This window comes from Nothobranchius furzeri, chromosome 12 (genome assembly GCF_043380555.1).
Source record: "Nothobranchius furzeri strain GRZ-AD chromosome 12, NfurGRZ-RIMD1, whole genome shotgun sequence".
Classification (NCBI taxonomy): Eukaryota; Metazoa; Chordata; class Actinopteri; order Cyprinodontiformes; family Nothobranchiidae; genus Nothobranchius; species Nothobranchius furzeri.
The window spans coordinates 51,653,763-51,667,629 of record NC_091752.1 but is presented as its reverse complement, the minus strand read 5'-3'; the positions used below and the strand labels follow the sequence as shown (position 1 = coordinate 51,667,629).

At 45.5% G+C, this 13,867-nt stretch overlaps 1 protein-coding gene and 1 long non-coding RNA gene across 2 annotated transcripts; both read left to right on the top strand.

Moving 5' to 3' along the window:
* Positions 1-5,555: 5,555 nt before the first annotated feature.
* On the top strand, positions 5,556-6,678 carry LOC139062161 (uncharacterized). The gene is made up of 3 exons (XR_011515746.1): positions 5,556-5,899; positions 5,983-6,058; positions 6,456-6,678. It is a non-coding gene; the product is annotated as an uncharacterized lncRNA (long non-coding RNA).
* Positions 6,679-7,599: 921 nt separating this feature from the next.
* Positions 7,600-10,652, top strand: LOC139062159 (uncharacterized). The gene is made up of 5 exons (XM_070542680.1): positions 7,600-7,871; positions 8,125-8,250; positions 8,674-8,814; positions 9,671-9,791; positions 10,132-10,652. Exons 1-5 carry the CDS (start codon positions 7,704-7,706, stop codon positions 10,347-10,349), a joined length of 774 nt encoding a protein of 257 aa, XP_070398781.1. The 5' UTR covers positions 7,600-7,703; the 3' UTR covers positions 10,350-10,652.
* Positions 10,653-13,867: the final 3,215 nt, after the last annotated feature.

The window sequence follows — 13,867 nt, the reverse complement described above, 5'->3', positions numbered from 1 at the left end:
CCCGACTTCTTCTGTACTACGAAGTAGCGGGAGTAGAAGCCCGAGAGCTCTTGTCCGCGAGGGACTCGGGAAATAGCGTCCTTGGACAGAAGTTCCCGCAGCTCCAGCTCTAGGGCCTGAGACTGTACTTGTGATGTGAACGTCATCTCCACGATCCCGTTGAAGGGAGGTGGAGTGGCCTGAAAATGAAGTGTGTGACCGCAATGAATGGTGTCCGAAATCCATTTGCTCATGATGCAAAGGCGGCGCCACTCGTGCGCGCGTTCCGACAGTGGATGCATGTGCGCGGTCACGTGAACAACGTCTGAGGGTTGTGCATGCGCCCTTACCGCCGTCGCCCGTACCAGAGAACTGGGGGCGACCCATAGAGGGCTGCGCTCGAAAGGGCGAGTGCGAAACAGCTGGAACAGGCTGGTCCACACCGCGGAGCGTGGAGTCCGAGAGTGAAGGACGAGTGGGAGCCGGGCCCGTGCACGGGGGCGACAGAGTGCCAGCGGATGGAGCCGCGCACTGTGCCGCCGCGCGTGGTCGAGACAGCGACCTGACATCCCGCCCCACCCAACGGTGTGGGGAGAGCGGGAAGAGTTGGGCCTGGCCGGATGCTGGGGCCGGAGCGCAAATGGAGCGCACCCTTACGGCTCGCCGTGTATTATGAGTACCTGCAGGAACATGTATGCGTGCAGCAGTGCTTGGTGTGGGGAACATGTGTGAGAACTCGGCAGAGGATTCTGCGGAGGACTGTAGGATTGTGCTCTTTGAGTGACGTTTTTTGGGTTTTATTTCAAAACCAACAACAACATCAGAACAATCAGTAACACACACATTCCCTCCAAAGAGTCACTTCCGTGGCTGCTTTCGGCAAGGCTCCTGCACCTGGGACTGCCAAGACGGCGTCTGCTGGCCCCGCCGGAACCGTTGTCCGCCATCTCTCTGGTCCCGCTGATGTGGAGCCGAAGCGGGAGGCCGGCTCTGTGGAGTGGGCGGTGCAGCTGGACGTCTGAAGCTTCCGCGCCATTCGTCCCATCCTCTGGCGGAACGGCCGGAGTGCGAGGCTGACCGAGGGTGGACCAGGTCTCGCACCGTAGCCGATAGTTCGGCCGTCTTCTGAGCCCTCTCAATGACGCCCCTAAGATGGGGACCAAACAGAACATCGGTGGTGATGGGGCCGTCCAGCATCTCCCTTTGCAGATGTTCCGGAATAGAGGGCAGGGCCTTCATCCAGATCGCTCGCTGGATGAGGGTCTGCCAGGCAGCGATGCGAGCAGAACCGGTGAGCACAGCAGCACACAGATTGAGGATAGCATCAGCAGTCTTAGTAATGACGGCTTTCGACTCCTCGGGAGCATCCAGCTCCTCCATCATCTTTGAGACGCCGAAGGCAAGAAGGGCGATGTTATTCCCTGCAGCGCCGGTCTGAAAGGCACACTGATGTGCGCGGTCGGTGAGCCGCGTCAGCAGCTGGTCATGTTTTGAAGCGGGAACAGCTCGCGGGCCAGCGAGATGGTTCTTGGCGCTGAACAGCGAGGCCAAGTCCGGCTCTAGCGGAGGAACAGACGGCCAGCCTTGCTCGGAAAACCCCTCGACCTTTGTGATGGGCGCATACATGGAGACTGGCGCCTTGAGCTTGGCAGGCTCGGAGAAGGCGGCAGACCAGCAGCTCATAGCAGCGGGGAAGCGCGGCCAGATAGGGTCTGGACAGCGTGTCTGAGTTGCCCCGAAATTTCCCGCCAAATCATCCGCTTCAGGCGGGACCGGTTCTGGAACCGCTAGCCCCTTGCGGGCTGCTGCCGCAGAAATGATGGCGGGCAGCTCCTGGAGCAGTGCTCTTACTGCTGGCAGGGAGGAGCGAGAAGCCACTGGAGCAGAAGGACCCGCTGAGCGAAGCTCGTCAACCTCCGTTATGTCTAGGAGGGATGGCGCCCCGTCGTAGTTCTCGCTGTCTGTGAATTCATCCAGCCGGTTGAAGCCAGCCGGCTCCTGACCGGCGTCGAAGAAATCCAAAGCCTTGTCCAGCGGGTACGAGTCAGCCACCGGAAATTCTTCGTCGGCGGCGGGAGTGAGACCCGGCGAATCTTCACCACGGGCAGAGCGGCACAGAACGGGCACGAGGCCTGCGGGGTCAAGGCCAGGCCAGCGTGGTGAGCCCCGAGACAGACCTCACACTTAGCGTGCAGGTCGCCGCTGGAAATGGAGCCCGTCTGGCAGGTCGGGCAGGGTCTGGCGTCGCTGGACATGGCTGGTAAGTCGTCTTCTGGATAATTTTGCTCTTTCAGGATAATATTTGCTCTTTAATAAAGCTCTCAAGCTTGGCATGAAGAGAAAAAGGAGGTGAGCAGTGGGGTCACTGCGGTTATATACCACGAGGGGGCCCACTATTGGTGGGCGTACATTTAAGCTCTTCATGATTGGCTGATGCGGAGATCATCCTTCCAATAGCAGCTAGCTTAAGGGCTTAGACTAGACGAAATAGAACATGTCTTCTACCCCTATTTCCTGCATCAGCTTCTAATAGAAAGTAGCTGGAAAAATGCTACATTCAGAAAAACCTGACAGATCTACGTCACACTGTCACTCAATGTTCATGGACTCACCCATCTTGGCTCACGATGGGGAAGACTGTTATTGTTTTAGTATGAGGCCAGAACAGTCTCAATAAGAATTAAGTCACACAACCTTTTCCACAAATGCACATGTTCATTCGGAAATCCACACTCTGTGTTTAACAAATATAATTCGGAGGAACACAAATGCACACGCTCATTCGGAAATTCACACTCTTTGACACATAAATATAATGTGAAAAAATAACTCACGCAACATTCTCCACAAATGCACACGCTAATTCTGAAGTTCACACTCTGTGGTTCACAAATATAATTTGTAAGAACACTTGTAATATAAACTCACAGATCATACGAATTGCTGAATGTGCATTTACGAACAGCTTCTCATTTGTGAACCTTTCTGCGTTTGTGAGTGAAATCTGTGTGGTGCATTCACGAACAGCTTCTCATTTGTGAACCTTTCTGCGTTTGTGAGTGAAATCTGTGTGGTGCATTCACGAACAGCTTCTCATTTGTGAACCTTCCTGCATTCGTGAGAGAAATCGGTGTGCTGAATTTTGAGACTCTCCTAACGTCGCAGGCCAACAAACGTCACCATTGGTTAATGAATCTGTCAATCAAATATATGATTCCACCAGGGCGGTTCGCTTTCAGCCAATCATATGGCTCCTTATGTTACGGAACAGATCTGCTGTGCGCATGCACATTGCAGGTCACACGGCAGAGCGGGATGGATCGGTCACAATCTGTGAGTAACAGTTTTATCTTATTCCCTCGTTGTAATTGATGCAATGTTATAGAATTATGAGTAGAAGCGTTCTTCATTGTCAAGTAAAATGTTTTATGTTAAATTCAGTCCGGACGTTACGTGAAGTCTGGTCCATTCTTCATCTAGTTTAACATCAAGCTAAACTCAAGCGGACATTTGTTTAGTTAGCGTGTCTAGGTACCATTTTTTTAGGCCACGGTTGTCAAACTCAAGCCCTTGGGTCTATTTTTATTTGCCCCGCAAAATCAAATGTCAAATATATCATATTAAAACTGGTCCGCCGGGCGATTTTGCTGATAAGACTATTAATCCCATAGTGCTATGCAGCGTTAGCGCGCGAAACGAAGCGCGCCCTTGTTTATGTTTACGATCATTAGCATCCATGCTAGTAGAATCAGCGTGTGCAGCGTTACCCTCAGTCTTAAACAACTGAAGATACTCCTCTAAAGCCCCATTCCCATCTGTACCGGGTCGGCCCAGGCTGGGTAGCCCCAGTCGGCCCCAGCCTGGCCTGGTTGTTTCCACACATCCTTGCTTAGTTAGGTATGCAAGGAATGCAGTCAGAGACACTTTCAGCTTCTGGGTAATCAGCATGATAATGAATGATAATGAATTGAGCTTCCCTTAAGCCCATGTGGGCTGATTCTACCCACCAATCAGAGGCTTGCTCTAATGGAAGGTGTGAATTTGCTGTCAGCAGTGGGTGTGTTGGCCCTGGTCAGCCTGAAGCAGACCCCCTCGAGAAGAGGGCTGAGAATGAGCCTTGGTTGGCCCGCAAAAATACCAGGCCACCCAGATATGTAAACAACCTACGCTACCCGACCCGGTACAGGTGGGAAAGGGGCTTAAGCGCCCAGTTTACTCAGCGAGTTTCCGACTTTGAACGCCTAGAAAGAAGGTATCTAGCTGGAACAGGTGACCATCGGAGTGGAGCTAACTGAGCTTGGAACATTTAATTGTCATGAACTTTTTCTGCTCCATAGCATGGAAGTTAATAACTGAGATATTTTCATAGAAGATAATTGCTATTTTTGGTTTTTGTTGTTGGCCTGTGAAAAAAAGATTAAACTTACTCTAAAATGGGAACTGGACAGACTACAGATTGAAGAATAGAATAGAAAATCCCTTTATTGTCCCTCAGTGGGGAAAGTGTGATGTCACAGCAGCAATAACGTTCATTACAGAAGCCAAACAGGAGAGTAAAACATAATAATAAAGAGTAAACTAAAATAAAACATAAAATAGACTAACTTAAAATATCCAAAAGGTAAAACAATCTAAATACTGAATATATACACATTGTAAGGAGTAAAAAGAGTAAATAAAAATTGAGACATAAGTTTCTTTCCAATTGAATAACAAGACATCTGTAAATAAACTTTTCAATAAATAGTGAGTTTGGCCCGCAATTTTTTCCCAGTTTTTAATTTTGTACCATTGTGAATTTGAGTTTGACACCCCACTTTAGGCTGTGCAGTAATAAGGAGACAGACACTGGCTGAGCCGGTGCATGAATGTTTTGCTGAGAAGACTACTATCCCATAGTGCTATGCGGTGTTAGCGCGCAAGACGAAACGCGCCCTCTTTTATGTAAAAAAATATTTTTCTTTATAAAGCACATCTTAAAAATCAGGGTAATGACATCTGGCACATAATAATTTACAAATTAAGCACTTAATCATTGTATGTAATTGTGACTCAGTTAGTGTGTTTTTCTTTTTACAGGAACTGTCACCTTTGGTGATTCGTACAGCTCAAGCCTTATGTGATTTATTGGGCAACAAGTTATCATTGGCCCCAACTTCCTCACAAGGGACTGGCCAGAGTGCAGGTCAGAGCATGCCAGTTTTGGCAGTAGGCAGCGGCCAAAGTACTGCTCTTAGTGCACCTGCTGTTCCCAGTGCTCCTACAGTGAGGCAGGCCTTGAAAAGGTGATGCATTTCTAATTTCATACATTTGGTAAAACAGGATTGAAACGCAAATCATGTTAATTTATGGCAAATGTTTGGTGGTATTAAGGGGTGCCTATCTAAAACAGCTGTATGGCCAGCTCACTAATGGATTCTAATGACTGAACATTAATTTAGAAAACCTTGTGTAAACAAGTACAAACCTCACATTTGCACTACACTTATAGTGCTGTCCAACAAGTTTATGAAGCTATCTATGACTGTTTAATCTGCAACATAATAGTTTACTGTATGCAATGCAGACTCCTTGCTTAATCTGTCTTTCAGCAAGTAGTCCTTGACCTGAAAAATGTTGAAGACCCCTGTATGTCCAGTATCAAAAAAGAAAACACACACTGTTTGCTAACATGTTTCACTTATTCCCACACCAGGCCATTTCCACACATCTTTAATAAACCTACTGATCAGCCAAGGGGGAAAAGACGATTCTGCGCTCCTACCACTTCTGTTGTGAAAACAAATAACTTTCATGTATATATGTCCTTCCAAGACCCTCTGAATTCACACCAAAGGGCTCAGCAGAAGAACTACAGCTTGCCACTGCTGGTCTTGGGAAAAGGATTATACGTCTGGCAGAGAACTGGGGACACAGTGATGTAATTAGTCAATGCTATGAGTACATTTTGATCTGTTGCTGTTTTGTTGGTTGTTTTCTCACAAAATTTTAATTTTTTTACAGATTGAAGCTCAACTTTGGAAGGAATTTCCCAAACTGAAGAGCTTGAAAGGAGGCTGGATGTTTTACAAGTCCACAGGTAGGATTGCAAATGTCAAGTGATTAATATTTTATTTATTTCATGTTAAAAGACCAAGATAGGGGTGTTGGTGGCTTTGTGGTAGAGCAAGCGCCCTATCTACAAGGATGATGCCACAGCTGTCCAGGTTAAACTAGAGTCGTGGCACTTTTTGATCCATGTCTCTCCGCCTGTCTTCCATTCATGCTCATCTGTTCTGTCATTTAAAGGCTTAAGAATATATTTTTTAATTTAAAAAGCCCAAGATAATATACTTGTACTTCTTTGAATTAACAATTCACACCACTCAAAAAATTGTACAGGTACTTTAAGTATATTCTTGACAAAGACTTACTTGCCTGATATTATTTGATGCATGACTAATGTTTTAATGGAAACTATTTCTGTTTTAAAATAGGGGGTAGTGGACGTCGCAAGCTGACATCAATTTTACAAGGCCCTGAGGGATACACTTTTGAGACACTCAAAGGGGCATCCAGCAATGGCAAGAACACTTTATTTCTAGCTCCACTACAAGAACAGCTGTCTATCGAACCCCTTCCTTATGACTCTCCAGAGTTTGCCAACATGCCAAAGGCAAAATGCATGAAATGTGAAAGTCTAATGCCATTGCAGCTGCTACCTTTACATGTGGAGGAATGCAATGTTTTAAAAAAGAACCAAAAATGGAATTAGCCACAGTAATCGAAGACTATTTCTTGACAATGACTAAAGAAGGAACATTTTTGTCATGAAATGGGATAATCAGATTGTCACTGTAGCTACTCTCAATGTCGCAGCACCCCTTGTCTTGTGTAAATTTTCACATGTATCGCCCCTTTTCAGTCAAGGCTATTCAAGGCAGGGCTTTCAAATTCCTTCACCTTACTTCATCTTGTTCATTTGAACAGCTAGCACAGCAAATCTATTTGAGACACTTTTAGAACACCACTGTGCCAGTGCTCTGCAAGTCAAAGACTTTTTCTCCTGTGTTCCAACTTGTCTAAAATAGAATAAAATAGCCTTTATTGTCATTGTACAGGGTACAGCGAAATAGTGCCACTCCCTTGGTGCAAGTAAGGAAAATAAGAAACAATACAGAAATAATAAAAATGTAAAATCAACAATGTAAAAGAACAATTAAAACTAAAAAATATATAAATGAGAAAGTACAGAGATTTAAAATGTCAGATCATCAATTCTGAATAACAACAATATATACATGGAGTAGCAGCATTTATGTAGTAGCAGCATTTGTTTGATTTGTGCTGCTCGCTGTTGTAGGCAGAATTGATCAGTAAACATAAACTGCACGTATAAATAATGTTATTGCACAGGATTGATGTTAAAACAGTGTATGTGGCACGGGTTAACAGGTTCTACTGGTTTTGTGGCTGTTTTCTACGATGCTACAAGCCTCGTTTCAATTTGAACTGCAGTCACCCCCCAGATTTTTCACCTCAGTCTGAAACCTCCTTCTCAGGCCTCATCTGGCCTTTTACATAGTTGGCTTGTTTAGACAGAAGCTATTTCTACCAGGTTTTTATTTTTTGTTAAATTTTTTTATTTTGTAGGCTCTGCTAGTGTTACACCCCTTTTCGAAGGGGAAAGGGATCATCATGTTCCCTCAGCTGCTGGTGTGCTTCGGGAATGCAAGCTGTTTGAGATGGCGGGTCGAATTCTCGGACATAACTTCATCCATGGTGGGTCTGGTTTTCCAGGACTCAGTTTGGCTGTTGTGAATATGTTAACTGGAGGGCAGATTGAAACCGCAGCAGCAGCTCTGACTCTAGAGGATGTTGCTGATCTTGATCATCGTGAAACTATTGGTTTGGTGAGTAACACAGTTAAAGGTTAGCTTGTTTTCCAGCAAAGCACCACACTGCAGCATGTTTGTCCTATGCATCATCAAATGATGACAATTACTTTGTCAGTGTTGGGAAAATGTAATACGTTTTTTGTGTTACTGCAATGTACAACTGATGTTGCCTATTTAAAATGTAAATTGTTGCTCAATTAATGAACTGCCTAAAGGAAAATGTAAGACTTACTTCTTTCCCCTTTTTGTGATGTATTTATTTCTGTAGCTGCAGAAAGAAGAACTGACTGCAGAAGAAATCAGCAGGGTGACTGATCTTTGCCTGTCTTGGTATCTACCTACTCCAAACCCCACCAATCACCACTGGCTGTTCCAGTTGATGCTTTCAAAAACTGTAAGCGTTTTACCTTCTTGAAACAGTATCCAAATGACATGACATTCTCAATATATAAATGAATCTTGTGTTAACATAACAGCCTAACCAGTTGGAATGCATATTGGAGGTTAGCTACTGTCTTAACTAATGCTGCCTATGACTTTACAATGAAGCAGTGCCTCAAGCCAGTTACATACTCCACAAGAAGTGACAACTTTGGTTTTCAGGATGCGTCTTGTGGAGTATGTAACTGGCTTGAGGCACTGCTTCATTGTAAAGTCATAGGCAGCATTAGTTAAGACAGTAGCTAACCTCCAATATGCATTCCAACTGGTTAGGCTGTTATGTTAACACAAGATTCATTTATCACTTAACATGGAGGATGCTGAGGCCATCAGTGTCAAGAAAGACTACCTTTTTACCTGTCACTTTCATATCCAGGTACTTCACCATGGTATACAGCCTATTAAACAGATCAGGAAAGGCCTGAAAGAAACTGGAATCTGGCCACTTCTTTCCGCCAGACCAGATGTCCACTCCATACTTTTCCCAAGGGAGTCAAGTGTGGAACTTAGCTCACAAGTAAGCTGGCTCCTTTCTTGACTGGATTTATTTCTGGGGTTTGATTTAAAATATTTAAGTGTATTTTGTGTTTCTAATGCTATATGATGACATGCTCCAGAGTTATCTAGCATAAGTTTTTATCTTACAGCGTTTATTTTATGTTAAAATAAGTTAGCTTCACTTACACAAAGTAAGCAGTGATATTAAGTGTTTGCTCTAACCGGAATCTATTGTACTTTTTGACAAAATAACACATTTTCAGTTAGAGATACCAATTTTATTAAATCTGGCGAGATAACTCAAATAGGCTAAATAAACCAATGACATTAGAAGCGATCCCATTTAGACAGGAACAGAAAAAATTTGAACTCTAAAATCAAATGTTAAGATGATACATTAGTTACGTCATAAAGTTAAAGTTCCATAGTCATCATCACACAATGGTGAAATTCATCCCTGCATTTGATCCATCCCCATGGAGGGGAGCAGAGAGCTGCAGCAGTGGCTGGGCTTGGGAACTATTTGGTGGTTTATCCCCCCCAATCCAACCCCTTCAAGCTGAGTGTCAAGCAGGGAGGCATTGGGTCCCATTTTTACAGTCTTTGGTATGACCCGACCGGGAATCGAACCCCGACCTCCCAGTCCCAGGGCGGACACTCTACCACTTGGCCACTGAGCTGGTAATAATAATTGTTAATGATAATTGGATGACATTGATGATCCTTGTGAAAGCCTATTTCCCTTTTATTAAAACACTGGAGAGAGACTCCTGTTACTGGTCAAACATTCTTTAGCTGACTATCTGAATATAGAACTTATTTTACACAATCACATTCTGAAATTTAACATCAAACCCTTTTCTGATATCCTGTAGACCATAATCGAGAGCATTCGCTGGCCACAGCCTACATGTGATAGTGATGAGGAGGACGACCCTGTTCCAGTGGATAACATCAGTACAGTCACAGGATTTTTGAGGAAATTCATTGAGGAAGGTAACGGGCTCATCTTTCCTCATGCATTGCATTTTGATTATCATCTTGGTCTGTGTGTGTGTGTGTGTGTGTGTGTGTGTGTGTGTGTGTGTGTGTGTGTGTGTGTGTGTGTGTGTGTGTGTGTGTGTGTGTGTGTGTGTGTGTGTGTAATGACATGAAATTAAAATTATGTTGCTAAATTTAGGTGAACATGCCAGACCTACAAGCTCACTTAATAAAATTGCACATCACATTGTAAGCTTGTAGATTGACCGTTATTATTGATTGAATGTTTCCACATTTGTAATACAAGTCTAATTACTGTTGAGGTCTCACACACTTTTAATGCTGTCTTCTGTAGCATCACCAGATGTACTCTGTGACCTCATGAGGTTCTGGGTTGGGTGGGAGCAGCCAATGAGTAAACTCTATGTCAAGGTTGTACGCTCAATCTACCCAGTGGCTCACACCTGCTTGTACACATTGGAGCTTCCTGGTCACTACCAGACATATACAACATTCCACCAGGACTTGATGATGGCTCTCAAATCCATCAGCTATGGCTTTGGGAAGGTGTAATGCAAATGTAAGTCATGGTGTTGAAATCTGATACTTGCCAAAATATGCATAGTTGTTCATGTAACAGATAAGAGCCTTCAGTTCTGGCTTTGTTTAGCTGTTGGTAAGGTCTTGCACTTGTCCCTTTTAAAAAGTCTGTTTTGTTTAACTTCCATTGTTAAGGCACTTTCAAACTGTGGTGCCCTAATGTTTTGAAGCAGGTCCACTAAAATGTATTTCATTTTTGTACTCTGCAATTCAGGTATGTTAAATAAACACTGTTAGTGTGTATTGTATAGTGTATACAACTGACACACCACTAGTTTACTGTATTGTTGAAATGCAATAAAGTTTTGTTAAAGACTTTGTCCTGCTGTATATTACTGTTACACCTGATGTTGCGAGCAGAAAGCATACAAAGTTGTGGGTCTGGCCCTCCCATAAATCCCCATAAAAGTGCCAACCTCTTTTCTTTGGCTCTTCTGGATGTCTACCAAAACCAACCTTTTACCTTATTAGTGTTGTTATTGTATTTAACCACATAAACACTAAATACTTACTTAAAATTTTACAAAAGATTATTTTAAATAACATTTCATTCTAAATGTTGGGCTGCATCAGGTGGCGCAGTGGTTAGCACTGTTGCCTCGCAGCATGGAGGTCGCAGGTTCGAAACTCGGCTGCGGCCTTTCTGCATGGAGTTGCGTGTTCTCCCCATGCATGCGTGGGTTTCCTCCGGGTACTCCGGTTTCCCCCACAGTTCACAACATGCCCTATAGGTTATAAATTGTAAGTCGCTTTGGATAAAAGCGTCTGCTAAGTAAATAAACAATAAACAATACTGTATTTTAAATATTGTGTTAAAAATCATTAATATCTTAAAACAAAGCAGCAGTGCTTACAGCATAACCCTGTAATCCTCAACCCTGCCTGTCACTGATGGATTACAACAGGTTTTCTGTTACACATGCTGAAGCGGAAAATGAGAAGTCACACTCTTGACAAGATGTCCTGGCACAAATGTGGATCAGTTCTTTCAATCTAGCAGAGGTTCAGCACTGGGACTCAAAACAAGCTGGTGGGGCAATCAGGAGTGATCAAGCATGATCTGTCTTCTCCCTTTGTCGATCGCCGCTGACCTCCTCTGCGTATCCCTTTTTTTTTTTTTTCCCCGTGTCCTGTCTGGCAGTGAAGCAAACATAATTAATGTCTGAATGCTGGTGACAAACCTTACAGATTTACTCTCAGGTGGACCATCAAAGCTTCTGCTTTTAATGTCACATCTGATACTTAAAACTTTATTGATTTTGAATGCTTTTTAATTCCAACCAGACACAGAGACAGAGGTGAAAGAGAAAGGAAGAGACAGGGGGGGGGGGGCACAAAAATAAACAATGATGAACAAGAGTCTGCTTCTAGACCTGCAGAAAGAGAAAAACAATACAACAGGCGCAAGCTCACTGTGTCAACTTGATGAGGAATATAAAATCAACATTGTTTTACTGAACAATCACGATAAATCATAGTGCATTTAGTGCCAACCACAGCCTTGAGACGTGTTGAACGTGCCCAAGTCCATGCTTATGAGAGCACCACGTGAGCACCTGTGTGTGTACCCGCGCTTGTTTATGTAAGGTTTCTCTATAGGAGCGTCCAATAGAGTGTGAGGGACCACAGATCTGCCCCCCAAAGATGTGTAGGAGATGGAGGGAGCTCCAAGTCCCAGAGATCTCCCTGAAGTGCAGTAACACCAGGGAGACTGCAACCAGACAAGCCCCTGCCCCCCTCGAGAGGCACAGTGGATTGCCCCGGGGGGCCATAACCAGCAGCCGGCAGAGCCCGGGGAGATACCAGCGGCAAGCCCACAGCCTCCCACCCCCAAGCCGGCCGAGCCCAGAACCCAGCGACCCGAGACCCAGGGGTGACCAGCCCCGCCGGGGACCCAGCAGAGCCCAGGGACTCAGATCCCACCAGGCAGCCACCGGGATTGATCAGGCAGACGCCAAAAATCTTAAACTCCCTGACCGGGGAGCCATGAACACTCAGGCAGACCAAGGCACCGCACTCCACACCAAGTGTGGCAGGAGGAGGGGAGATGAAGATGTATAGCATCAAAAGAAGGCCGAGGAGAGGGGTGGAGTCCAAGGCCCCATCTGACATATACAGTCATACACAAACACAGTCACACACTCCCTCCCTCATGCTCACACATGCACATACAACCCAAGGCTCTCCATACACACCCTATTCACTCTGGTCCCGGTACTGCTGCGCATGGGGTACAACCATCACCGGTAACCAGAGTTCGACCCTTTCTGCTGGGGTACTGATGAGCAGGCTCCCCCGCCCAACGCTGAGCAAAGCAACCCACCACCCCAGACCCCAACCAGACGGCCAGATCTCCCTCCTAGCCTCCAGCGCCAGGAAGCCAAGTGACAACAGAGGTGTGCTAAGACCACTAGTCTCCCTCCGCCTCCTCCAATATAGTGTTAGTGTGTGTTGATGAGGTGTATTCCATGGCTGTGGTGTGGTGGCATCATCTGGCCTATGCCAGCTGATGCCACCACACCACCCCACTTGCACCCACAGCCCTCTGTGTCTAAGTTCAGTTTAAAATTGGAAGTGGGCACCGGCACTCGGGATGAGGCTGAGAAATCCCCCTGCCAAATGCCGTTGAATGTGCTCACTCCCAAGGCCCTACGTGTATGTTTGTGTGGAATGTTGTTGGTGGAAGTGTTTAAGGTGCAAATAAAATTGGGGGGCAGGTTGCCACAGGAATGCAGAAATGTGGTCCATACCTGCACCCCTTGACTTGTCCACCCCCCAAGGTCCTATGGGCATGTTTGTGTGATGATGTGAGAGAGCAAGAGGAGAAAAATGTGTGGGGATGGGGAGGAATGGCTGGTTGGCCTAAGCCCTCCAGGGAGCCAGCTCCCCCACTGGCCCCAATAGGCACCTCTGTTGCCAAAATGCCACCCAGGAAGGAGTAAAGGAAATAATTATAAAGGTTAAAGAAGAAGAAAGAACTAAAAAGAAAAGGTGATAGGGGTGTGAGGTGGTGAAGAACAGGTGATCTTATCATCTAGAACACAGATCTAGCAGCTATTTAATCCTGACGTGCTCAAACCCAGGGAATCCTGATAAGAATATTAAATGTGTGACCTGATGTTGGGCTAATATAACCAATCTGTCACTCCTCACTCCTTGTAGAGTTTGTTGTTCACATAAAGCTTATCCACCAAGATGACAACCCTTCTTCCATCCTGGATAAACTTTTTGCGCAGCAGGAAGAGGACTCGGCGCCGATCCATGTGTGGCAGTGTGAGCGTCCTGTCACAGTGTCCTGATTAATCATGCACCCTGGCTACTTGGCCAAGGGGATGTTCCTTTGGCTTACTGGTAAGCGTGTGTGACTCTCACCCGGGAGTCTGGGGATCTAATCCCGCCCGGGCCCGCATTTCTCCACCTTGCCACATTTGGTGTTGTTGGCAGGATCCATGTAGTACTGTCAAGTAGGTCCATGGATGTGAAGTTTGTGG